General features: G+C 39.7%; 1 protein-coding gene across 1 annotated transcript; it reads left to right on the forward strand.

Annotated features, from left to right (window-relative positions):
- Positions 1–1,090: 1,090 nt before the first annotated feature.
- MTFMT (mitochondrial methionyl-tRNA formyltransferase) lies at positions 1,091–24,752 on the forward strand. The gene is made up of 9 exons (XM_058737382.1): positions 1,091–1,371; positions 3,138–3,347; positions 6,100–6,222; positions 7,723–7,825; positions 8,942–9,017; positions 13,411–13,502; positions 20,450–20,528; positions 21,378–21,460; positions 24,309–24,752. The coding sequence occupies exons 1-9, from the start codon at positions 1,151–1,153 to the stop codon at positions 24,504–24,506; spliced, it is 1,185 nt and encodes a 394-aa protein (XP_058593365.1). The 5' UTR covers positions 1,091–1,150; the 3' UTR covers positions 24,507–24,752.
- Positions 24,753–26,629: the final 1,877 nt, after the last annotated feature.

Consider the following 26,629-nt stretch of genomic DNA (forward strand, 5'->3'; position numbering starts at 1 on the left):
ATAATAAGACAACTTCCCTCAGTAATTCCAAACTGTGGTGAGAAGCAGTGATTCCCACAGAACATGAAGGAGGCACATGGAAAAGCACATTAAATCCATGCAGGCAAGAGCTAGAGGCTTCTGGGAGCATATCTGAACTTGGCATTGAATAATGGATATCATTTAGAGAGTAAGTGATGTGAGGAGAGCAGTCTAGAAAGAATAGCAAGCAAAGACACAGAAGTAGGGATGTGCAGAGCTCATAATTTAGGGAAAAGGACTGATCCAAGGTCGCTGGGTCTAAGACTATGTGATGGGAAAATGTGTTAAGAGTAAGATTAGAAAGAAATCTAATCTTCACTCTATAGCCATAAAAAAGATGTGTGATCATACATGAGAAAGCCACTGTGTGGGCCTCCAGAATACAGAATCTAAGCACTAATGGCCCTTACAGGTCTTCTGGAGACAGCTTCTCTGATTTTTTCCCCTGAGAATCTCCCCCATAGCATCGTTCTGTGTGGGAGGGAACCCACAGGATAGGGGCAAGACTGAGGCCTTCGATTCATCAGAATGTGAGGAAATAACTGAGACTCAGTTTCCTCAGGTACAAAATGGGGGACATTGACTTGCCTGGTACATAGGATTGCGATGAAGACCAAGTGGTTAGGATCACAGACTTTGGAACAACATGAACTAGCTGTCAGGACCTCAGGTAGGTAATTCTATTGATTTCATTGAACCTCGGATTCTCTTCAATAAAATGATAATATTTGCCTTGTATGCTTGATATGAAGATTAACTGATAAAATGGCTATAAAATGCTTAGCCAAAGCATGGCATACAATACTCAGTAAATATTACTTATCATAATTACTTAATAAATGATATTTTATTGTCTGAAAACACATGATTTGTTCCCAAAAGACTTCTTTTGGGAGACTGCCTAAATCGTGCAAACAAATGCAACAAAATTCACGGGGACCCATGAGCCCACAAATTCCTAGTTGAGCTCCAACACAGGCGGGCCACGCCTCCAACCGTGCAGGCCACGCCCCCAATCGCTAGCAGAACCCGCCCTTCAGCTCTCCTCCCCGGCCCCGCCCCTCCGGCCTAGCACGCGCACGACTCCCATTCCGACGCGCCTGCGCAGGGTAGGCTTCCTTCAGAGGCTATGAGGGTGCTGGTGCGGCGTTGCTGGGGTTCTCGGCCGGCTGGTAGTGGTCCGGACGCAAGGCCGACCCCCCAGTGGCGAACGCTGGCCGGGCTTGGTGCGTCCCCTGGCGGGGAAGACGGCCGGGGCGTCCGAGTCCGCGAGAAGCCGCCCTGGCGGGTGCTCTTCTTCGGTACGGACCAGTTTGCCCGAGAGGCGTTGCGGGCGCTGCACGCCGCCAGGTACCGGGGCTGGGGCTTGGGGGGCCCGGCTGCCGAAGGCGCTGCTGCCGAGCCACTGCGCCAGCTCCGAGGGCTTGGACTCCTCGTCAGGGATAGCAGCGACGCCGGAAGGGTCTGGGCCCAGATCTTGGCGTCTCCGGGCGCCCGGAAGGTGCACCCTTCCCGTCTGGTCCCTCCGGTCTACACTCCGGCTCCCGGCTTCATCCGTTCTCCTAGCGCTACCGGGCGCTTCAAGGGGCCAAGCCCGCGCTAGTCGTTTTGCATACCTCATCCACCACCCCCTTGCCCAATTTGTGTGTAAGGAAACCGGAGCTCGGAGAGGTTAGGAGATTGCCCAAGGTCATCAAATGAGCTGGTTCGGCCTTGAAACAGGGTCTGACTTCAAAGTCCTCCCCTTTCCACTTACTCCTTCTGCCTCCTCTTCATCTAATTTGTACCCTCCAATCCTTTGGGCTTCTTGCCGGTCACAGGCATACCCATGTCTCACTTCCCTGCCCCCCATCTCCTTGTATGCAACGGGACTCGGTTTTCTGGAGCCAAAATGAGGACATAGTCCACAACCGAACTACTTTCAACTGAATAAATTTACAAATCAGAACTCTTAGGTATACATTTAGTATTTCTGAAATTTAACAAATCTTATTTACAGGGGAAAAAATTGAGATCCACCCTGTTCTGAAAGTCCATATGGTATATGGTAGTGGCTCTACCCAAATATACTGCTCTGCCTTCTTTCTCCCAACTTCCGTTTGTTATTTCCCCACTCCGTTTTTTCCTGATGTGTCCCCAACACTCATTTCTGCCTTCTCCAAGTCTTCCCTGCAGATTCTACACAGCAGCCCTCCTATTGACTCCCCCGTCAATCCCCTCGTATCATATCCCTCCCTCCAGTGCTCTGCCCTGGCACCCAGAAACACTCCCTTCATACATGGTCCCTTTGCATACCCCCCCTGATGTACTCTCCACATGCTGCTTTCCCCAAAGTGCCTCCAGAATCTCACTGCTTGTGTGCTGACCTTTCTGCTGATGTTTCACTTGGCAACTCCATTATTCTTGTGCTTTGTCGCTATATACTCATTTCCTTATTACTTCTCCATACCTGATGCGATACCTGCTAAATTAATTAACCCCACCCCCGGGTACTGGAATACTACACAGCAAGTAAAAAGAAAGTAGTAGTACTAAATGTACTGCTATGAAATGATGCCCATGGGGGTGTGTGTGTGTGTAAAGTATTTATTGTTTGACTAGCACATGGTTGTGATACAAAATTCAAAAGGTTCAAAGGATATACAGTGAAAAGTCAGTTCCTTCTGCCTCTGTCACTTCCCAGTTCCTCTCTTCACAGACAGCTACTGTTTCCAGTTCTTTATTTTAGAAATGTTCGACAGATATACAAGCAAGTGTATATTTAACCCACTTTTTAAAAAGACTCATAAAATGGTATATATAGTGTTAAGAGGAAAAAAACAAAATGCACAACAATATATATAATATCCTAGTTGTGTAAAATGTACTGTATGTGTTTCTGTATGCACAGGAAATTTCTAGAGTCATGGCATCCAAACAGTAGCCACTAGCCACATGTGGCTCTTTAAAAATAATTAAAATTAAATACAAAATAAAAACTCAGTCAGTTGTACTAGTTTTAATCACTTACCCTTAAATGTTTTGTGAATTTAACCACAAAAGTACTGTGGAAGTATGGGAGGTAGTTTAGCTTTGAGTCATTGTCTTAACATTTTCTTCCAATCTTTCCAACGTAGGGAAAACAAAGAGGAAGAGTTAATTGAAAAATTGGAGGTGGTCACAGTGCCCTCCCCATCACCAAAAGGACTGCCAGTGAAGCAATATGCTGTCCAATCTCAGCTTCCCGTGTATGAGTGGCCAGATGTGGGATCTGGAGAATATGACGTTGGAGTGGTAGCTTCATTTGGCCGACTTTTGAGTGAGGCTCTTATTCTTAAATTTCCCTAGTAAGTTTTTTTTAAAGGAAATAAAGTATAGAGGACTTGGTCTTTGCATATGGGCCTGGTGTTTAAAGTGCAATGACTTGAATTCTAGTTCTGCTGTCTTTAGTATTTTAAGGTAAAAAAAATTGTGTTGGTGTCACGAACATATGATGCTCTTGATCTATGGGCTCTCACTCACCCTCACTTAAATTCCTTTTTTATGGGGACACCTGGGTGGTTCAGTGGGTTGAGCTTCTGATTTCAGCTCAGGTCATGATCTCACAGCTCATGAGTTCGAGCCCCCCATCGGGCTCTGCTCCTGTCAGCACACAGCCTGGTTCCAATCCTCTACCCCCCTCTCTGTGCCTCTCCCCTCCTTGCGTCTTCTCTCTCTCTCTCAAAAATAGATAAACGTTACCAAGAATAATAAAATAAACTCCACGTATATGCTGACGGCTCCCAAATTTGTCCCTCCAGTTCAGATTTCTCCCTGAATTCCAGGCCGCTGATGCACACTGCCTCCTCCACAGTTCTGCTTGGGTGTCTGATAGGCACCTTACACAGAAGATGTCCTAAACTGCATTCCTGAACTTGTGCCCCAAACCTGCTTCTCCCTACATCTTCATCTCAGCAAATGGCAACTCCACCCTTCTAGTTGTTGAGACTCAAAACCTTTCAGTCATTCTTATTGCTTATCTCACCCCACACATCCAGTCCATCAGCAAATTCTATTGGCTCTGCCTTCAAATTCTATCTAGAATCTGACTGGCTCTCTCAACACTTTTACTGCTGTTCTCACTGTCATTCTGCCCCCTAACCAGTAGCCCCCTAACTGGTGTCTATTCCTGTCCTTGGCCTTCTCAATCTTTTACCAACCCAGCAGCCAGGCCGGGGAGAGGCAGAGGGAGAGAGAGAGAATCTTAAGCAGGCTCCACGCCCATCGCAGAGCCCAGCTTGGGGCTCAGTCTCACAACTGTGAAGTCATCATGACCTGAGCCAAACTCAAGAGTCAGACACTGACTGACTGAGCCACCTAGGTGCCCCAAAATGATCCTTTTATTTTATTTTTTAATTTTTTTTTTTTAACATTTATTTATTTTTGAGACAGAGAGAGAGCATGAACAGGGGAGGGTCAGAGAGAGAGGGAGACACAGAATCTGAAACAGGCTCCAGGCTCCGAGCTGTCAGCACCGACAGACTGAACTCTGTCGAGGGGCTCGAACTCACAGACCGCGAGATCGTGACCTGAGCTGAAGTCGGACGCTTAACCGACTGAGCCACCCAGGCGCCCCCAAAATGATCCTTTTAAAGCAGAAGTTTGATCATGTCATTCTGCTCAAAATTCTCTGGTGTTTTCCCATCTCAGAAGAGGTCAGAGTCCTTATATGGGCCTACCTATTGGGTTTGGTCCCCTCCTTGCTGTCTTAGTGTTATTCCTCAGGTTCACTCCACTCCAGCCACACTACACTGGCTTCTCTGCTGTTCTTGAACTTGCCCAGCATTTACCTTCTTCAAAATCTCTGTACTTATTACCTCTGCCTGGAATATGTTTGCATGTCTTATTCCCTCACCTCTTCACATCTTACTGGTAAAATTTTCTGTGACTCCTGTTAAAATTGTAGTCTCCTACCTAATACTCCTACTCCTCTGCTTTATTTTTCCCCACAGCCCTTAGAACCATCTGGCAGACTTTTTGCACTTTTTGTTGTTTATCTCCCACCCTTTGTGCATAAGCTCCCTGAGGGCAGAATTTCTTCTCCTTTGGTTCAGTGTTGCTTGTATCCCAGCACTTAGAACAATGCCAGCACATGAACTGTGCTCAGTAAATATTTGTTGGATCAATGAGACTGGTCTGAACAGAGCTTTGAATATAAGACTCTTATCTCTTAGACATACACTCCCAAGTGCATATTCCTGCGGTGGAGACATCATTAAACTAAGATAGCTTACTTAGTAAATGATTTAAGTTGCTCATCTATGGGCAATACGTGTGTTAGGGTAAAAAAAAATACATCATTGGATGGGGATTCAAGAAGCTTGTTTTAGGCATTCTATATGCAAACTAAGTGAAACAAGGGTAATTTTGTGACTAAACTATAAACATTCACATTGTCCATGAGATGCACAGTAGGGTTTGAGTAGTTCTTCTCATACAGTATAAAAGGTATTTTTTGCTTTTATTTAAAAACTCCAAGGGGCGCCTGGCTGGCTCAGTCAGTGGAGTATGTGATTCTTGATCTTGGGGTTTTAAGTTCAAGCCCCATGTTGGGCATAGAGATTACTTAAAAAGTAAAATCTTTAAGAACTCCCAGACATCACAGATTATTGTGGAACACCTTTGGAACAGTGAGTTTGTTCTTGTTCTGTTTTTAATTGAGTTTCATTGGCCTTTTATGGTAATAAAGTAAACTTAATCTCTGGCTTCCTTTACTGATGATATAAGACTAGATTTTCTTTTATTTATTTTTGAGAAAGAGAGAACACACGAGCAGGGAAAGGGCAGAGAGAGAGGAGACACAGAATCCCAAGCAGGCTCTGTACTGTCAGAGCAGGGCTCAAACTCACCAACCGTGAGATCATGACCTGAACTGAAATTGAGAGTAAGGTGCTTAACCAGCTGAGCCACCCAGGCACCTCAGGTATAAGACTAGATTTAACTTTGTTTTTCAAACTTTCTAGGGAAGTATAATGATAAAAAGTAGCATATTTGTTTAGGTAGCAGGAACTAAATGGTAAAGCCCATTTGCACACTAATTTCTGCCTTTTTCTGACTCAGTGGCATATTGAATGTCCATCCCAGTTGCCTCCCGAGGTGGCGTGGTCCAGCGCCTATAATCCATACCGTGCTTCATGGAGACACAGTTACTGGAGTGACAATTATGCAAATTAGACCTAAAAGGTAGAAGATATTTTCTTTTCTCTAGACTTTGTAATTTTCAATGTTGTTGTCAGTCTGTTTGGAAGGGACATGGAAGTAGATGAATGGATGGTGCTAATTCCTCTTAACTCCAGAGTGCCTTCCCTTTCTGCCTTTTCCTGGTTTCTAACACAAACTATATGTGGTTTTGTATTATGAAGTATCTCTTTAAAGCCCTTGTGAAATGTGTGGCTTGTTGATTGAAATAAATTATACCATTAACAAGTGGATTTCTTTAAAAGATGTGTAAATGAGAGGTGGATTTTTGTATGTTAGTTGTTACAAATCTCAGTTCTGTTAGCCTAGGTTTCTGTGGTCAAAAATTTTTGGAACCTGAAATAAGACTATATTGCATGCCAATGTGTAATATAACTGTCTTAAACATTTAATTTTTTTAAAATCATACTGTGGTTTAAGAAACAGGATTATATTAAGTTGCTATCTGTTATCACCTAATGTCCCCATAGAAAATAATTCACAGGTTCACAAGAACAGCTGTATATCTGGGATTTGCTTTAACTAACTTCAGAAAAAGGGAGGAACATGTGAAACAAGTTGCAAAACTTCGATGATTCTAAAATCTGGGTGATGTTATTTGGGGATCAGGTGACTATTCACTCTAGTTTTATGGATGTTTGTAATTTTTCATAGTAAGAATTTTATTAAAGCTTATAGAATAGAAATTAAATTGAAATTAAATTGGAACTATAATTAACAACCACAAAGTTAAATATTTAAAATAAAGCATATTTCTAATAAAAGTTGATAGCCAGTATTTACAGAGCTAGATGTAAAAATGTAAGACTATGGGAATGCAAATACACTTGTGCCTACTTATAATCACCAGTGATTATAATCCAGGCAAAACTCTTGTCTTTTGAGAAAGGAATTACAGGAAGAAATCATTATGAATTTAATTGTACTTCCTTGGAAAATCAATTTTTTGCTCTATGCCTTCATTGTATAAATAGAAACTTTTTAAATACTATTTATTGCTAAAGGTATAATTATTATTTTTAATGTTTTTTATTTTTTATTTTTGAGAGAGAGACAGCGTGTGAGCAGGGGAGGGACAGAGAGAGAGGGAGACAAAGAATCCAAAGCAGGCTCTAGGCTCTGAGCTGTTAGCACAGAGCTGGAAGCGGGGCTCAAACCCATGAACCATGAGATCATGACCTGAGCCAAAGATGGATGCTTAACAGGCTGAGCCACCGAGGAGCACCAAGGTGGAATTATTTGTAACTGCAATTAAATCCCTAATGTGCAGCTTCATACTTATTTCCTTTGGGAAAAAATAGATTTAAGATCTAAATACAGGCAAGATTTTACTTATTTCAGACTGACCTTTCTCTTTGGCTAATGGCTAACAGTGAAATTCACAGCCAGGGTTAAACTATTCTTGTGATGTGTAAACACTCATGTAGACAAACACGTTGATCTTAAAAAATAGTAATGTTATCATTTGCTTTTGCTTTTCTATAGGTTTGACGTAGGCCCAATTCTCAAACAGGAAACGGTTCCTGTGCCACCTAAGAGCACCGCAAAGGAACTGGAGGCAGTGCTGTCAAGACTGGGTGCCAACATGGTACAGTTCTCCCATATCCCACTGCTTTCTACTCATTCAGTAGGTCTCCTAAATGTTAATGATGAAAGGAACACTTCCATGATGTGAAATTTGCAGCTGTTTTCTTTTAAGTGATTTCTATCCCTGGCTTTCTAAAATTTAGGTTGGCATTTCTCATGTAAGTCTTTGAGAAATTTATCGAGTAGGTGCTTAATAAAGGCTCTCAAATGAAATGCATGTGTTTCTGTGGTCCACCACACCGCGTTTCAGAGGCCTTTAGACTCTTCTTGCCAGTCTCACCCTCAGTCTCATAGAATCACCTGGTGCCCCCGTCAGACTGGCCAGCGGCCATTCACTCGGTGACTGGGCACTTCTCCCACTTCTGTGCCTGTGCGGCCGCCATCGCCTCCACACACACTGGAGCTCTGTGGACCCCCTGGCTATACACGAGCTCTTCCGCTTTGTGTAGCTTGAATCTGCATACAGTAGGTCTGAGTGAATGCTTAGTGACCAAATTAATGATTTTCACATGAACTAGTTAATTTTCTATAGAGGACAGTTTTCCCCCATCTAGATGGTGCTTTCTAATCTAGGCACTCGCCTCAGAAGTGTTTTTGTAATAGTGGCTCTCATTTATCGAGCACTGGCTCATGTGCCAGGACTATTCTAGAAACTCTGTAGACATTATTATTATTATTATTATTATTTTACCTTCCCAATAAACTTCTCAAATAACTTTTCCACAATACATGCTAGTAGGTGGTGGAATTGGGATTTGAACCCAGAACTGTGTGACTCCAGAGTACATTCTCCTTCTTTGAGGCTCCACTCCCTTCCCTCCCTCAGGGTCAGAGTGTGGATTCTGGAGCACATGCTGTCCTGACACCAGAGCTTGCATAGCCAGGCAAAGCTCAGCGTTCTCTAAAAGCATAACATTGCCCCATACCCTGCAGAGAGCAACATCCACACTCAAACTCCATTGAGTAGACACGTGTCATCACAGCTTAAGCCAGTTTACTGCCCTGCCCTGCCACACAGCTCCTTCAAAATGTTTGATAGTGTCATGGTACTGAATTATAATGTATTTCTGTTTTTGTTCTCATCTTGAATGTGTTGCTCTCTCTCTTTTTTTTTAAGCTTATTTCAGTTTTGAAAAATTTGCCTGAGAGTTTGAGCAATGGAAGGCAGCAGCCAACTGAGGGAGTGACACATGGTGAGCAAGGACTGCGGAGACCCTTCCCTCCTCCATGAGGTTTTGTCTGTCTTGATAGCACCTGAACGTCCTGACTTCCTCACTTGCACATTTCTCTTAATTTTGACTAAAGATTTAGTGCCCACTTGTATGTCCCTTTCCAAAGAATGGTTGGTATGGTCTCCCTTCCCCTCTTACCCTTGTAGCCTCATGAAGGTGTAGAAATTTTTTCCCACTTCTTTATATGGAAAAGTACCAAACAGAGTGAAGTTAAAAGATGGTGAATACCTGTTTTATCCAGAGTCAACAATTATTAATGTTTGGCCACATTTTTTTTCTGTGTGTGTGTGTGTGTATTTAGTACATATATTTTTTTTAAATCTTTTTTTAATGTTTTTTATTTTTGAGAGAGAGAGAGAGAGAGACTGTGTGGGTGGGGGAGGGGCAGAGAGAGAGGAAGACACAGAATCTGAAGCAGGAGCAGGCTCTGAGCTGTCAGCACAGAGCCTGACATGGGGCTCAAACTCATGAACCAAGAGGTTATGACCTGAGCTGAAGTCTGACGCTTAACCAACTGAGCCACCCAGACACCCCTATTTAGTACATATTTTTAGATTTCTGCTTAATCTTTTGGAAGTATTCATCATAACCTGTCATCCCTAAATACTTCAGCATGCATCTCTTAAGAGAAATGAACAGTTCCCTAATAGCATCTAATATCCAGTGCATATTTAAATGTTGCTAATTGTCTAAAAACTTATTTTTTAGCCATATATTTTTTTCAAACTAACATCTAATTGTAATTAGTTGTTATGTCTCCTTAATCTAGAGTAATTTCTCCACAAATTTTTTCCTTCCATGTCATTGACTTTTTGAAGAGACCAGGCTAGTTGTCTTTCCTTCCGGTGTTGTTTTAACTTGTTTTTCTAGCCCTTAGATTTCTTGTGAATTGGAAGTTTTAAAGGCTTGATTAGACTCAGGCTTGAAGTTTTTGGAAAGGGTATTTCATAGATGATATTGTGTTCCAATGATATTTGTTTCAGTTTGTTTTTAATTTTAAGGATTGCTTTTTATTTTTATGATTTGTTTCTTGAACATGTAAAACATTTACGTGATTCAAAAGTCAAAACTGTTTAAAAGGGTATACTCAGAGAAGTGTTGCCTCTGTCTACTCCAGTCTACTCCAGTCTTTGGATGTCACATCAGTGAGCCATAATACCAGGGTTGTATCGAGGCTGGTGAGGTTAAGTTGGATCACTTGGTTGAGTCCAGTACAAAGATTTATTTCCGCTTTTGCAGGGGTAGGTAATCTGGGGGGTAATGCTTTGGCACCATGCAAACATCCTGTTCTCTACCAACCTTTCACATAATAATTTTGGCATGGGTTGATGCTTCTTTGTTAAATGATTTATTTCATTAGGGATTGCAAAAATGGTGATTTTCCAATTCCTTTTACCTTTAATACTTGACATTATTCTGTAAAGAAGAGCTTTTCATCATTAATTGAAGATGAATTTTAGTTCATCCAAAAATGGTAGGATCAATGCTTGATTCTTTCTGTAACTACCAATTTTTAGAGTAAGAAGTGGGTGCCATAATCACCTTCAATTATGGTAGCAAATGAGATTTTTAAATTATTATATGACTCATGAATTTTCATTTATTGTGCTTTACAGTTAGTTGCATTTATAATTCTTTATACTGCTCAAGTCATCCCAAATTTGGCCAGTGGGAGCCCCTTAAAGTTGGGTCCTGTATCCTTTATTTTGTTTTTATTAATAAAAAAAATGTTTTTAATGTTTATTTACTTTTGGGAGAGACAGAGGACAGTGTGAGTAGGGGAGGGGCAGAAAGAGAGAGGGGGAAAACACAGAATCTGAAGCAGGCTCCAGGCTCTGAGCTGTCAGCACAGAGCCGGACACAGGGCTCGAACTCTGGATCATGACCTGAGCCAAAGTCGGATGCTTAACCGACTGAGCCACCCAGGTACCCCTGGTTCTGTATCCTTTGACAACCCCAGGTAGTTTTTGAGTGTTTCCTTGCTTTCTTTTTCTAAGATGTCCCAGGCTCACTTTGTGAATTCTCAGCGTTGTTCATTTTAGCAGGAGGTGATATTTAGAAACAGTCTGGTGCAACTGTGTCTTCCAGGTTAAGGTGTCAATAGACAAGGTGAGGCATTATATATATATTTTTTTAATGTTTATTTTTGAGAGAGAGAGAGAGAGCGCGCACGCACGTGTGAACAGGGGAGGGGCAGAGAGAGAGAGGGAGACACAGAATCTGAAAATAGGCTCCAGGCTCTGAGCTGTCAGCACAGAGCCTGACACGGGGCTTGAACTCTGAACAGCAAGATCATGACCTGAACCAAAGTCAGACACTTAACTAAGCCACCCAGGCATCCTGAGGCATTATATTTTTTAAATAATACTTGAGTTCATACTGTTACTGATTTAAATTTTAATTTCAGGGCTTTTCTTATATTTTCTTTTAAACTGTTAATACTTTCAAAAATTAACACTGACCTATTTATTTAATTGCTAGGCATAAAATAGTTTCAAAATTACGACACCAGTATTACTATAAACAGTAAAACTACTGAGTAATATTTCAGATTTCTCTGCAGTTTTTTTTGTCCATAGACTGCTAAGCGTGTGCAGTCAGAGTACCGTGTTCAAAACTTACTGGAGATGATTATTTTTTCCATGTGGTTTTGTTATCTAGTTTGATATATAGTTAAATTTATTTGCTTCAGTTTGTTTTTAATTTTCAGAGTTGCTTTTTTTCCTCTTTATGATTAAATTTGATTTTTTGAATCACATAAAACATCTCTGTGATTAAAAAATTTAAGCCATTTGAGGAATTATACTCAGAGGAGTTTCACTTCCATCCCTAGTTCCTCCTTCCGGTTTCCCTCCCTCTATAAGTAACTAAATGAGTTTCTGATTTAGCCTTCCAGTTGTTTCCTTTTATCAAAATAAGCAAAACCACATATTTTTTATTGATTTTTCCTTTTTTTCTTTCACAAAAGGTGGCATAAAATATACACTCTTTTGTACCTTTGGGTTTTTTTTAACTTAACAGTGTACCCTGGAAACCCTTTCCTATCAGTAAGAAGAGATTTTCCTTGTTCCTTTTTTTTTTTTAATTTTTTTTAATGTTTATTTATTTTTGAGAGAGAGACAGAGAGTGAGAGGGTAGGGGTAGAGAGAGAGAGGGAGACACAGGATCTGAAGCAGGTTCCAGGCTCTGAGCTGTCAGCACAGAGCCTCATGTGGGGCTCTAACCCACAAACTGTGAGATCATGACCTGAGCTGAAGTCAGATGGTTAACTGACTGAGCCACCCAGGCGCCCCACCTTGTTCCTTTTTATGGCAGCATAGTTCTTACTTGTGTGGATAGATCATAAATTATTTAACAGAACCCCTATTGATGGGCACTTTGGGTGTTTCCAAGCTTTTGCTATTTCAAATAATCCCATTGTAGATAACTTGGAGCATATTTTACTTCCTAACCAAATAGATGAGAAATTGCATCTTGGAGTAGTTTTAGTTTACGTTACTTCTATGAGTGAGGTTGAGGATCTTTTTATATGTTTAAGGACTAATTGCATTTCTTTTTTCTGGGAAAGAACATTATATCTTTTGCCCATTTTTCTATCACATTTTTGGTCTTCTCAGCTTTTAGGAGTACTTTATATAATAGATTTTTAAAAATTTTTCTTTAATGTTTGTTTATTTTTGAGAGAGAGACAGAGCGCAAGCAGGGGAGGGCCAGAGAGTGAGGGAGACACAGAATCTGAAGCAGGCTCCAGGCTCTGAACCATCAGCACAAAGCCTGATAAGGGGCTTGAACTCAGGAACTGTGAGAGCATGACCTGAGCCGAAGTCAGACTTCACTTAACTGACTGAGCCACCCAGGTGCCTCTATGTAATAGATTTAAATAAATCTATATGATATAAAGTACTCCTAGATATGTTATTATAATATTACATATATATATATATATATAGATTAGCATATAACTTATATTATAAATCTAAAGTGTTGTGATAAAAATTATACTTTCAGTTTGTTTTTTCACTTAATTTATGACCTCTCCATCTTACAAAAGGTTGTTTTTAGTAAAAGCTTATTTTTATGTAGTCATATTTATCATTCTTTAATTGCTTCTGGATTTTGAGTCATTCTTAGGAGGGCTTTTTCTACACCCAGGTTATAAAGAAATTCACCCATTTTTCATAGTATTTGCATAGTTAATTTGTTTATTTTTACTTCATATTATGGAAAATTTCAAACATATTCAAAAGTTGAGAAAATAATACAAGTTCTCTTATATCTATTATTCAGCATCAATGTTACCAATTCATGGCCATGGAACCTGATATTTATTCTTGCTGTTGGCTTTATCTTTCAGCCCCTAAGATTTCTGCTGGTACCAGCTGTATAAAATGGGAGGAGCAAACTTCAGAGCAAATATTCAGACTTTATCGTGCCATTGGAAATATAGTAAGTTGGAAGTCAGATTGCAGTTTTACTTAATTGTCTTTGTGTGTGTGTGTGTGTGTGTGTGTGTGTGTGTGTGTGTGTAAATATTTTTATTTAGGACTGAATCTCAAACCTAAGAATCCTGAAATTCATTTTATTTTTAAAACTTTAAAAAAAATTTTTGGTCAAATACAACATAAATTTACCATTTCAGCAATTTTTAAGTGTATAAATCAGTAGCATTAAGTACATTCATTTCATTGTGCAAACCATTGCCACTGTCCATCTCCAGAACTTGTTCATCATCCCATACTGAAACTCTGTACCCACTGAACACTGATTCCCCCATCTTCCCTTCCCACAGTCTCTGGTAACCACTGTCCTGCTTTCTGTCTCTTAGAATTTGCTTATTCTAGGTACCTCATATAAATGGTATCATACGATATTTGTCCTGTCTGGCTTGTTTCACTTTGCATAATGTCTTCAAGGTTCATCAATGTTGTAGCATGTATCAGAATGTCATTCCTTTAAGTTTTTATATGGGCCTTAGAATTACAAAGCACTTTTGAATATATATATATTGCAGTTTCCCATAACCAAGTTTTATTACCCATTTCATGGATGAGGGGAATGATGGGTGCCCCATCACTAAATAATATAAATCTCATTCCTAATCTATTGCTTTTTCCAGTACGTCTTTCTGCCTGTAGCCAATTTTTTACAACAGAATTCTTAAATACTCAATTTCTACAGATAGTATACCAAATGGAGTTGTAACTTTAAATTACTTATTTATTACATAATTCTTTATTTGTACTTACAGTATTTATTAAATACTTACTAAAATACCTGGGGTGCCGGGCTGCCTCAGTTAGTGGAGGATGTGACTCTCAGTCTCGAGGCTGTTAAGTTCAAGCCCCACGTTGAGGGTGTAGAGATTACTTAAAATCTTTTTTAAAAACTAAAAATAAATACTTATTAAAATGCCTGAGGGACGCCTGGGTGGTTCAGTAGGTTAAGCGTCTGACTCTTGATTTCAGCTCAGGTCATGATCTCGTGGTTTGTGGGTTTGAGCCCCATGTCGGGCTCTGCACAGTGCAGAGCCTGCTTGGGATTCTCTCTCTCTCCCTCTCTCTCGCTCTCAAAATAAATGAGAATAAACTTTAAAAAATAAATAAATAAAAATAAATAAATAAAATGCCTGAGTTAAATTCTCAGTTCTTTGACAAATTTACTGGTTTTTTTCCCCTTCATTTTGATAGCCTCTTGTGTTGTTTGAACTCCAGGCCTAACAAGTGTGGGATTTTTAATGGACCACCTGTTATTAATGTTGGTTAAAAAGGAGAGCTGTCACTGAATATCTCTAGCATGCCAAGTTCTTCAGTGAAGATCACAATCGCACATTGTGGGTATTATCTGATTTTAAGTTGATGAAATTGAGGCTTGAAGTAGAGAATGGATGGTTATTGAATGATGTTGCACAAGGTCACATTTTTAGTTAGTGAGAGTCAGGTTTTGAACCAGATCTGTCTCACTGTAAACCTTGTACTTTCCCCATTGCAGCAGAATGACGTAGGGAAAGGAACATGGACTTTAGAGCCAGACAGAGCTGGGTTCCCTCTTGTCTCTGCCACTTCCTAGTTTGGTAGACTTGGGAAAGTTATTTAGCTTCTGAGCTTTAGTTTGTTCATCTGAAAATTAGGGCTGATATAATGTATAAGAAGCATCTAGTATAGTTTCTGGCAAAGAGTAGGTACTCATTAAATGTTATCTGCTATTATTCACATATTCGTGCATTCATTAAACAAAATATTTTTTGAGAGCCTATTATGTGTCAGGCATTGTTCTAGGTACTAGAAATACAAATGATGTGAGAAGATGGAAACAAGCAAATAAGAAAAATATCAGTGTGATAAATTTTTTGATGAAAATTAAAATAGGATAATGTGATAGATTAACTGGAGGTTATTTTAGATTTGGTAGATGGGGAAGGAATCTCTGAACTGAAATTTAAGTTTAGATCTGAAAGACAATAAGGAGCCAGTCATGCCAAGTTCAGGAAAAGAGCATTTCAGACAGAGGGAGCAGCTAGTACAAACCCTAAGGAAGACTAAACAAGATAAAGACCTCACAAGAAAAGAAAGCCACGTGAATATAGCGGCTTCACAAGAATAGACTTCACAATAAAATAGGCTTTACAATATAGACTTTACAAGAAAAGAAAACCACCTTATGAATATAGCAGCAAAAATCCTCAGCAGAATTACCAAACCAAATCAAACAATGTATAAAAAAGGATTATATTCCATGATCAAGTGGGATTTATCTAAGGAATGCAAGATTGAATCAACATACAAAAATCAATCTATTAACGTACCATATTAATAGAATAAAGAGCATATAATTTACTCAACAGAGGCAGAAAAAGCATTTGACAAAATCCAACACCATTTCAGGATAAAAATGTTCAACAAACTAAGAATAGAAGGGAACTTCCTCAACCTGACAAAAACCCACAGCTAACATATTTAATGGTGAAGGCCTGAAAGCTTTCCCCGTAAGATCAGGAATGAAACAAAAATGTCCACTCTCACCACTTCTCTTCAACATTCTACTGGAGGTTATAGCTAAGGCTATCAGGCAAGAAAAAAGAAACAGTACAGAATCAGACTGGAAAGGAATAACTAAAGCTCTATGTACAGAATCAAAGAATCCAAAAGAAACTTTTAGAGCTAATAAGCAGTAAAGAAGACCTAAGTAAATGGAGAGACCTTGTTGTTCATGGGTTGGAAGAATATTGTTAAGATGGCACTATTCCCCAATTGATCCACAGACTCAACACAATTCCTATAAAAATCCCAGTTGACGTCTTTGCAGAAGTTGACATGCTTATCGTAAAATTCATATGGGATCCCAAGAGACCCAGAATAGCCAAAAAATCTTGAAAAAGAAGGACAAGATTAAAGAACTCACCGTTCCTAATTTCAGAACTTACTACAAAGCTTCACTAATGAAGACAGTTGGGTACTGATATAAGAATAGACCTGTTTCTCAATGGGATAGAATTGAGAGCCCAGAAATAAACCTTCACATTTGTGGTCAATCGATTTTTGATAAGGGTACCACCATAATTTGATGGGAAAAGAATAGTCTTTTTTTTTTAAGTTTATTTTTTTAGATGGAAAGTATGAGCAGGGGAGGGTCAGAGAGAGAGAGGAAGAGAGAGAATCCCAAGTAGGCTCTGTGCTGTCAGTGCAGAGCCCAACGTGGCTCAAAGTTGAGATCATGACCTGAGCCAAAACCAAGAGTCAGACACTTAACTGACTGAGCCACCCAGGCACCCCGGGAAAGAATAGTCTTTTTAACACATGGTGCTTGGACAACTGGATATCCACACTCAAACAAATTTGGATTCCTACCTCACACCATGTATAAAAACGAACTCCAAATGGATCAGAGACCTAAATATAAGAGCTGAAATGATAAGACTCTTGGAAGAAAACCTAGGGATAAATCTTCATGATCTTGAATTAGGCAATGGTTCTTAAATATGTTGCCTAAAGCTTAAGTAACCAAACTAAAAATAGAGAAATTGCATTTTTTTTATATTTATTTATTTTTGAGAGACTGAGACAAAGTGAGACTGGGGGAGGGGCAGAGAGAGAGGGAGACACAGGATTGGAAGCAGGCTCCAGGCTCCGAGCTGTCAGCACAGAGCCTGACGCGGGGCCCGAACCCACAGACTGTGAGATCATGTCCTGAGCTGAAGTTGGACGCTCAACCGACTGAGCCACCCAGGCGTCCCAGAAATTGGATTTTAAAATTAAAACCTATTGGGGCTTCAAAGAACACTATCAAGAAAATGAAAAGACAGCTTACAGAGTGGAAGAAAATATTGGCAAATCACATATCTGATAATTGTCTAGTATCCAGAATATATAAAGATCTTATACAACTCCACAACAAAAAGACAAAACATCCGTCATTAGAAAATGGGCCAAGCATCTGAATAGATATTTCTTCCAAGAAGATCTATAAATGGCCACTAACAACATGAAAAAGTGATGATTTTCGTTAGTTGCCACAAAAATACAAATCAAAACTGTACAGAGATACCACTTCATACCCACTAGGATTGCTATAATTAAAAAAACAATAACAAGTGTTGACATGGATAGGGAGAAATTGGGAACCGTCATACATTGTTGGTGGGAATGTAAATGGGTGCAGGTGCTACGGAAAGTAGTTTGATAGTTCCTTAAAATATTAAACGCAGTTACATTACTATATAATGATCCTTATCTTGTATAATTCACCTTTTCTGTCTACTGAGAACAAGCTTGTGCTATAACAGAATAAGAACCTAGGAGCCAGGAGGTAAAATTTGATTCCTAGAGCTCCCATTTACTAACCAAGAGCAAAACTCCTTTCTGGGTTTCTGCTTTTTTACCTCTAAAATGGGGTTAATGACCATGTCCACAGCTGCCAAGATCAAAGGAGATAAACCTTGTGAATTAAATCCGTGCAAACATATGATTTTGACAGTAATGATGGTGGATACTGAAATGACTATATTCTTACCATCCCTTTGCTTTCTGTAATGCTGTGATGATAAGGTGAAGATGATCTTTACCCTCCTCAAGAGCAAGAAGAATATATTCTGAAGAAGAACTATATGTCTTGCATGTTTATAACTCTCAGTAAACATAAACCTTTTTTTAGTCAGCATGTTTCAAAAATATTTTGATTTCTTTGAAAGAAAAAAGTTACATGAAAATTGTTTCATAACTCTTACTGGAAGTGGGTGAAAGAAAATAAGTCAGCAAATTTGAGAAGAGGATATTGTACTGGGGTGCCTTGGGTGGCTCAGTCGGTTAAGTGTCCGACTGTTTATCTCAGCTCAGATATCGAAATGAGGGTCGTGAGTTCAAGACCCAAATTGGCATGAAGCCTACTTAAAAAATGTTTAAAAATTTTAAAAAAATTAAAAAAAAAAGAAGAGGATATTGTACCAAGACATGTCACATTGAAGATCATGAACACCTATGAATCAAATGTATTTAATTCTTTGATGCAGTGTTCAAATCTTTGCAACAACCTAATTCTTCTGAAAATTAAATTGTCCTCTTTAGGGAATCTCATAAAAAGAGCATTGAGCTGAGAATGAGAAAACACAGATTCCGGTGCTTGGCTCTCCTAACTAACTGTGTCTAAACTTGGGAATATAGCTGCATTCTCTGGGCCTCACTTTCCTCATCTATGAAATGGAGGATTGAACTACAGCCTGAAAATCAATTTATTTACTTCAGAAATTTGAGAGAACTTGTGTCCTGGTATGTGTTAATTTTTATGAGTCTAAAATCAAAAGTGGCATTTCACACTGTGGGGAAAGGTGAGATGGATTGTCCAGTAAATAGGGTTGGGACAACTGAACTGGTTAGCCATTAGAGGAGGAAGCCCTCAAATCCTGCCTTTCAAAGTCAACATAAAATGTAGATGGATCAAGCATTTAAATATAAAAGAGTAAAGCCACAAAGAACTGGGGGAAAAACACAGTTGAATAATTTTACAATATTAGTAATCTTAAAGTGTGGGATAGCACTTTTAAGTTTGACATGAACCACTGGAGTCATGAGAGAAAAGATTGGCTAATATTACTACAAAAAACTAAAAAAAGTTACACATAGGAAAAAATTACTGTACCCAAGATTCAAAGTCTACACACTGGGAAAAAAATATTAATAGTAATAAGAAATGGAAAGTAATTGAAATGTCCATCATAAAGGTTTTGGTTGCATAAATTATGGCATAGTCATAAAATGGAATATTGTACAAGTACAGCAGATAAAGACTGAAATAGACACGCATGCACTGATGAAAGTTGCCCACGCTTATTGTTAAGCAAAGAAGTCCCTTTGAAAAACAGTACGCTCTAGATTTTTGTAATATTTGTAGAAAAAACTACAAGGTTATACACATCAAATTGTTAACAGTGGTTACTTCTAGGGATGGGAGTACAGAATACTAAGTTTTTTTAATGTAATTGTGGTAATGCATTTTTTATAATGAACATAAATCTTACATTAGAAATGTTTTGGGTTTTTTTAATGTTTATTTTTGAGAGAGAGACAGAGCGTGAGCAGGGGTGGGGCAGAGAGAGAGGGAGATGCAGAATCCGAAGCAGGCTTCAGGCTCCGAGCTATCAGCACACAGCCTGACATGGGGCTTGAATCCATGAACTATGAGATCATGACCTGAGTCGAAGTCAGCCGCTTAACCAACTGAACCACCCAGGTGCCCCTTACATTAGAAATGTTAATAAAGATATAAACACTGATTTTTTTTTAAGTTTATTTATTGACTTAGAGCAAGCTGGAAAGGGGCAGAGAGAGAGAGAGAGAGAGAGAGAGAGAATCCCAAGTATACACTGCCAGCATGGAGATCATGACCTGAGCTGAAATCCAAAGTTGGTCGCTTAACCAACTGAGCCACCCAGGCACCCCTGTTGATTTTTATTTATTTATTTTATTTGTTTATTTAAAAATTTTTTTTAAATGTTTATTTATTTTTGATAGAGACAGAGCATGAGCAGGGGAGGAGCAGAAAGAGAGGGAGACACAGAATCCGAAGCAGGCTCCAGGGTCTGAGCTGTCAGCACAGAGTCCGACACGGGGCTCAAACTCACGAACCGTGAGATCATGACCTGAGCCAAATTCAGACGCTCAACCGACTGAGCCACCCAGGCGGCCCAAACATTGATTTTAAAAGAGTGTTTTAAGGTCTTACAATCTTGGAGACTTATGTAGAAGGCCACACCTGTGTTCTGTTTTGTAAGGTTTAGAGACTTCGCTCCCAATTCCTCTGTAATTGGGAGAGAAGTCAGACCATAATAATACAAAACAGTAGTTGAAAAGGGTTTGGGGGTTAAGTGTATTCTTTTATTATACCTTCTTTAATTTTCTTTGCAGATTCCGTTGCAGACACTCTGGATGGATAATGCCATTAAACTTCTGGAACTGGTAGAAGTTAATAGTTCAATCCTCACTGGTACTAACTTTTGAATAGCTGATGTGGAAAATGTTTTCACTATAGTCCATTTGAAAATGTGTCTTTTTTACCACAGGTTACAGTTACTAAAAATAAGAGTTCTTTTAGTTTGTGCCAGTTCAATAATTATATTTTATATTCATTTATTGTCTTGCTCTTTGCAGTGTCCATTCACATGTATTTTTTCATTCAGTCATTATAAGAATGTGGGAAGTAGGCAAAGCAGTGTTACTATCCTATTTTAAGCTCTGATTCTTTATACTAAGGTTTTCAGGGAGTGCAAAATGATTTGGTCAGTTTCATTCTGGTGAATATCATAATGAAAATCTTAGTGAGAATCCTAGACCAGGGTGTAGCATTTCATGACACAGTCTGTTCATTCTAAAGCCCATCAGTGCCTCCAGATGTGGTGGACTGAAGGAGTGTGAGTCACAGAGGGAGCTGGCCCAGCACAGAAGGAGTCAGAGTTCCCCAGGAATCTAAGACTTGTTTGGTCATGGATAGAAGGGTCAGCTTAGATCCTAAGCTTCCTGTATACCTCTCCACTGGTAGATAGTTATTTCCCCCAAATGGTCAAAATTTCTAAATTCAGCATTTTTAGTTAATCTTGGGAGACTGGGTGAAGGACTCATAAGTTCCTATGCATACTGAAAGCTTCCCTTTGAGTTTGAGATACACACAGCATTATGGCTCCATTGCAAGTTTGGATTACAAAGTCAGGACATCAGCAGGTATGCCCTCTCCAGTATTAGTACTGCCTCCCAGGATGTTTGTTTGATTTTTCAGAAGCGCCATGAAGTTAGTTATAATAATTATTTATTCTAATATCCTTTTCCCCCCATTCTTTAGATCCAAAATTAACAGGACAACCTGTTATTCCAGGATCAGTAATATATCACAAACAGTCACAAATACTGCTGGTTTGTTGCAAGGTACATTTTTCTTTTAGTTTTAAACTATACTTGTTTTACTGAGTTTAATCATTTTTAGTTAAGATTTTACTCAACTATTTATCCATCAGATTGAACATTGTCTCAATCTGGGCAGTTTTTGTTTTTTTTTTAATATTTATTTAGTTTTTTGAGACAGAGCATGAACGGGGGACGGTCAGAGAGAGAGGGAGACACAGAATCTGAAACAGGCTCCAGGCTCTGAGCTGTCGGCACAGAGCCCGACGCGGGGCTCGAACTCACAGACCGTGAGATCATGACCTGAGTCGAAGTCGGACGCTCAACCGACTGAGCCACCCAGGCGCCCCTCAATCTGGGCAGTTTAATTTTCTTAAGAAATAGTTGAATCTCTAGTATAATTTTTTTTTTTTTTTTTTTTTTTTTTTTTTTTTTTTTTTTTTCAACATTTTTTATTTATTTTTGGGACAGAGAGAGACAGAGCATGAATGGGGGAGGGGCAGAGAGAGAGGGAGACACAGAATCGGAAACAGGCTCCAGGCTCCGAGCCATCAGCCCAGAGCCTGACGCGGGGCTCGAACTCACGGACCGCGAGATCGTGACCTGGCTGAAGTCGGACGCTTAACCGACTGCGCCACCCAGGCGCCCCTCTAGTATAATTTTTTTAAAGTGACGTTTTACCAAAGCATTATTACTCAAAGAAGATTCAGTAACCTTAGTGCTTTCTTAAAAGAAATTTGTATATTCTCACTAATCCATTGTAATTAACAAGATCTTGTTAAAACTAACAAGTCTTGGGGCGCCAGGGTGGCTCAGTCGGTTGAGCGTCCAACTTCGGCTCAGGTCATGATCTTACGGTCCGTGAGTTCGAGCCTCGCATTGGGCTCTGTGCTGACAGCTCAGAGCCTGGAGCCTGCTTTGGATTCTGTGTCTCCCTCTCTCTCTGACCCTCCCCTGTTCATGCTCTGTCTCTCTCTGTCTCAAAAATAAATAAAACATTAAAAAAATTAAAAAACAAAACACTAACAAGTCTTGGGGCACCTGGGTGGATCAGTTGGTTAAGCAACTAACTCTTGATTTTGGCTCAGGTCATGATCTCACAGCCCATGAGTTTGAGCCCCATGCTGATGGCACAGAGCCTGCTTGGGATCCTCTCTGTCCCTCCCCTGTTTTCTCTCTCTCTCTCTCTTTTTCTCTCTAAACAAACAAACAAACAAACAAACTTAAAAAAAAACAAACAAGTCTTGTTTAACTAGCAAGTTGTCTTGCTAATATGATGATCACAGAAGACAGACATATGAAAGTATGTAGCTGAACTACCACAGTGCTGGTATCCTACTTGCTTTTAGTGTTCAACAGTGGTTAAAGAGAGGATTTCTTAACTATTTAAAATGACTTGAGGGGCACCTGGGTGGCTCAGTCAGTTGAGCATCTGACTTCGGCTCAGGTCATGATCTCACTGTTGGTGAGTTTGAGCCATGCATCGGGCTCTGTGCAGACAGCTCACAGCTCAGAGCCTGAAGCTTACTTTGGATTCTGTGTCTTCTCTCTCTCTCTGCCCTTCCCCTGCTCACAGTCTCTCTCTCTCTCAAAAATAAACATTAAAAAATGAAATAAAACAACATAAAATGACTTTAGAACCATTATTATTTTTTTTAATTATTTTTTTTTTTAATTTTTTTTTTCAACGTTTTTATTTATTTTTGGGACAGAGAGAGACAGAGCATGAATGGGGGAGGGGCAGAGAGAGAGGGAGACACAGAATCAGAAACAGGCTCCAGGCTCCAAGCCATCAGCCCAGAGCCTGACGCGGGGCTCGAACTCACGGACCGCGAGATCGTGACCTGGCTGAAGTCGGACGCTTAACCGACTGCGCCACCCAGGCGCCCCTAGAACCATTATTATTTAATGACAGTGGCCTGAGAGCTGTTGCACATTTTTTCCATCTCCTGGTATTTTCCTTCATGGTGTTTATGTGCAATGTTTCATGCTCAAGAGGTTGTGTTTGAAATGTGTGATAAGAGCGCCTGGGTGGCTCAGTTGGTTAAGTGTCCAACTCTTGGTTTCAGCTCAGGTCATATCTCACAGCTTATGAGTTCAAGACCCACATTGGGCTGTGCCCTGACAGCACAGAACCTGCTTGGGGTTCTCTCTCTCCCCCTTTCTTCCCTCCCCCACTTGTGCGCTCGCTTGCTCTCTCTCAAAATAAGTAAACATAAATAAATAATAAACTTATTAATGAATGAATGAAAGAGTGGTAGAGTGATCTGACCTACATAGACTATAGATACAGAGCTTCCACATCAACCTCTCTTCATCTTTCTTCAACTTATTCTCGAACAATGTAGGGTGCACATGTTTGCTGTCCTTGTCTGGGTCTTTATATATCTGTATTGCAAATCTGCAGTTTACTCTCATAGAAGATGGGGTTGTCTGAACATGTGAGTTTGAGTGCCACCAGTTATGTCACGTCGGACAAATCACTCACCTCTGAGCATCGGTTTTCTCTTCTAAAATCAATTCCCTCTGGGGATGATAGTGGATCTGCCTTTTAGAGCAGTTCTATTTTTGATGACCAGTCATAGTAAGATATATGGACATACTCTAAAAACTGTAAAGTACCATGCAAATATAACATCTTTATTCTGCTTCCTTTATGTTTAAATAGGTTTAATTTATTCAGGTCTGTACATTTGTTATCACTCAGTAATAAATGCAGTCAAAGAAACGTGTATGTTACTTAGTACAGTGCTGTCTGCAGCTAGGCATTTGGTAAGATTTGTAGGTTTGTTTGTTCTCATGATAAAAGTTCTATAAACTAAAATGTAAGAGTTTTGCCACCACTGTCTAGTCACTGTCTTTTGCTCTTTAGGACGGTTGGATTGGTGTTCGATCAGTGATGTTCAAGAAAATGCTAACAGCTACTGATTTCTACAATGGATACCTGCACCCCTGGTACCAGAAAGATTCCCGAGCTCGACCAAGCCAGTGCAGATTTCAGACTCTCACACTGCCAACAAAGAAGAAGCAGGAAAACAAAATTGTTGCTATGCAACAGTGCATTAAGTAGTTAGGAAGTAGATGGACAAGAATCTACTACGTATTTGTAATTTATTAAAAGCCTTCTTTACAGGAAATTACCTTGACTTTCAAAGAAGATGACACTGTTGGAGGGAAAGATTATTGTCAAAAGATGAATTACCTCACTTCCCATTTTTTGTTTAACAGTAATTAAAGACTACTTTTCTATTTGAATAACCAAAAAAAGCTTTAAATAAAATTTAATTAAAATAAAATTTTTATTTATAATGTGAAACTCAAGGAGATTTTATCTTTCCATAAAAGCAAATGCAACTAGTGTGTGTGTGTGCCCCCATTGATTATGCTATCATTTCAGCAGTATTTAATCTACATTTCTGACTTTCAACAAGCAGTAAAGTCAGCTCTTAAAAATTTATACACCTTCGGAGCGCCTGGGTGGGTGGCTCAGTCGGTTGAGCATCCGACTTCGGCTCAGGTCACGATCTCGCGGTCTGTGAGTTCGAGCCCCGCGTCGGGCTCTGTGCTGACAGCTCGGAGCCTGGAGCCTGCTTTGGATTCTGTGTCTCCCTCTCTCTCTGCCCCTCTCCCGCTCATGCTCTGTCTCTCTCTCTCTCTCTCTGTCAAAAATAAATAAACATTTTTAAAAAAAAATAAAAATAAAAATTTATACACCTTCTAGTTTTTACAATGTAGTAAACATAATATTTAATCATCTCTGTCACATGGATTTATAGTATAAATTCATATTTTACATCTAGGTTTTCTTAAAGTAGGAATATGCTAACATTTTTCAACTTAATTGTGCAATATAGGTTATTGAACATCTCGTCTGTACAAATTCATCTCTGTCTCCAAGAAAGTCAAGCACTTCTCGAACAGGAAGGAGATACAGTGGCCAGCTGTTGAATTTTTGAAAATCTTTACATATTGGCTCTTCCTGAAAATCTTCCATTCATTAATTCATCCATTTCACATGTATTGACAGGGTGATTATGTAATTGGTCATTTACATTAGACACATTCGTGAGTAAAGGAAGCACTTAGAAAAATCACTCTTGGACAACAAGCATAAACCAGGACTCTCCTAGGCAAACCAGATTGTATGGACATCCATTCTATTTACTGAACGCTTACAGTGTTACCAGCCTTTATGCTGCTTGCTGGAGATTCAGAGATTAATACTTGGAATCTTCAATCTACTGGGGAGACAAACATGTAAGCAAATATAATACTGTTAGGAATGACATAATGGAGGCATAATGGAAGCATTAAGTCTCTCTCAAACCTCAGTGGAGGCTTTCTAGAGGAGGTAGAGCTGACCTGAGGTTCCAAATGATGAGTTCACCATGCAGACTAAGGCATTCTAGCATGTGCAGAGGTTTGGAGGCATAAAAGAACACTATCTCTCATAGGGGGTTATGGAAATGTTAACTGGATGGTGGGAGCATGATAGCCTTTTATTATCATTTTCTAAACTATAAATTTGCTATGCATTCTCTTCATTGTATGAGCCAGTTATATAAACTTACAGACATATGCAGCTAGCTGGAAAAAAGCTAACTGGATCATGGAAGAGAAACAAATGGCATGTTAAACACGGGGTGGGGGGTGGGGTGGGGAAGCACAATGTTTTGAAGAACCTGAAAGAACTGACATGAAAGGAATAGAATGGATGGAGATGAGACTGGAAGAGCAAATCAGGAGGGCCACTTCGCAGAGGGCTGTGAAAACCATGAGAATCGGACCTTTGTCTTGCATGCAATAATCAGAGAAGACCAGATTTGCTTTCTGGAAAGGTAACTTTGGTAGTGGGGTGGAAGATAGAGTGGAGGTAAAACCTGTGGCAGGAAGATCTGTTGGGAGGTTAGAAGTATGAATATCTGAGTTACAGCAGCAGTTATGAGGGAGAGGAAAAGGATTTACAAGATTTTTGCTTTCAGACGTGAGAATGTGGGTTGTAGTTCGGGTATTATATCGCGTGATGGAGAGTTTTGGCTCCACCACTGACTAGCTCTTTGGTCTCTAACAAGTCCCTTAACATCACTGAACTTTAGCTTCCTCATACGTGAAATGAGGCTGAAGGTTAAACAACAACAACAACAACGACAACAACAACAACAAAACACTACCCAAATAGTTTTGAGAATCAGT

This window comes from Neofelis nebulosa, chromosome 7, assembly GCF_028018385.1.
Source record: "Neofelis nebulosa isolate mNeoNeb1 chromosome 7, mNeoNeb1.pri, whole genome shotgun sequence".
NCBI classification, from domain to species: Eukaryota; Metazoa; Chordata; class Mammalia; order Carnivora; family Felidae; genus Neofelis; species Neofelis nebulosa.

Bases quoted from the DNA above. Each gene is read 5' to 3' on its own strand.
- MTFMT (XM_058737382.1), top strand. From the start codon at position 1,151: ATGAGGGTGCTGGTGCGGCGTTGCTGGGGTTCTCGGCCGGCTGGTAGT. The intron at 6,223-7,722 runs GTAGAAGATATT...GCTTTTCTATAG, and splicing joins ATGCAAATTAGACCTAAAAG to GTTTGACGTAGGCCCAATTC. The intron at 21,461-24,308 runs GTACATTTTTCT...TTTGCTCTTTAG, and splicing joins TACTGCTGGTTTGTTGCAAG to GACGGTTGGATTGGTGTTCG.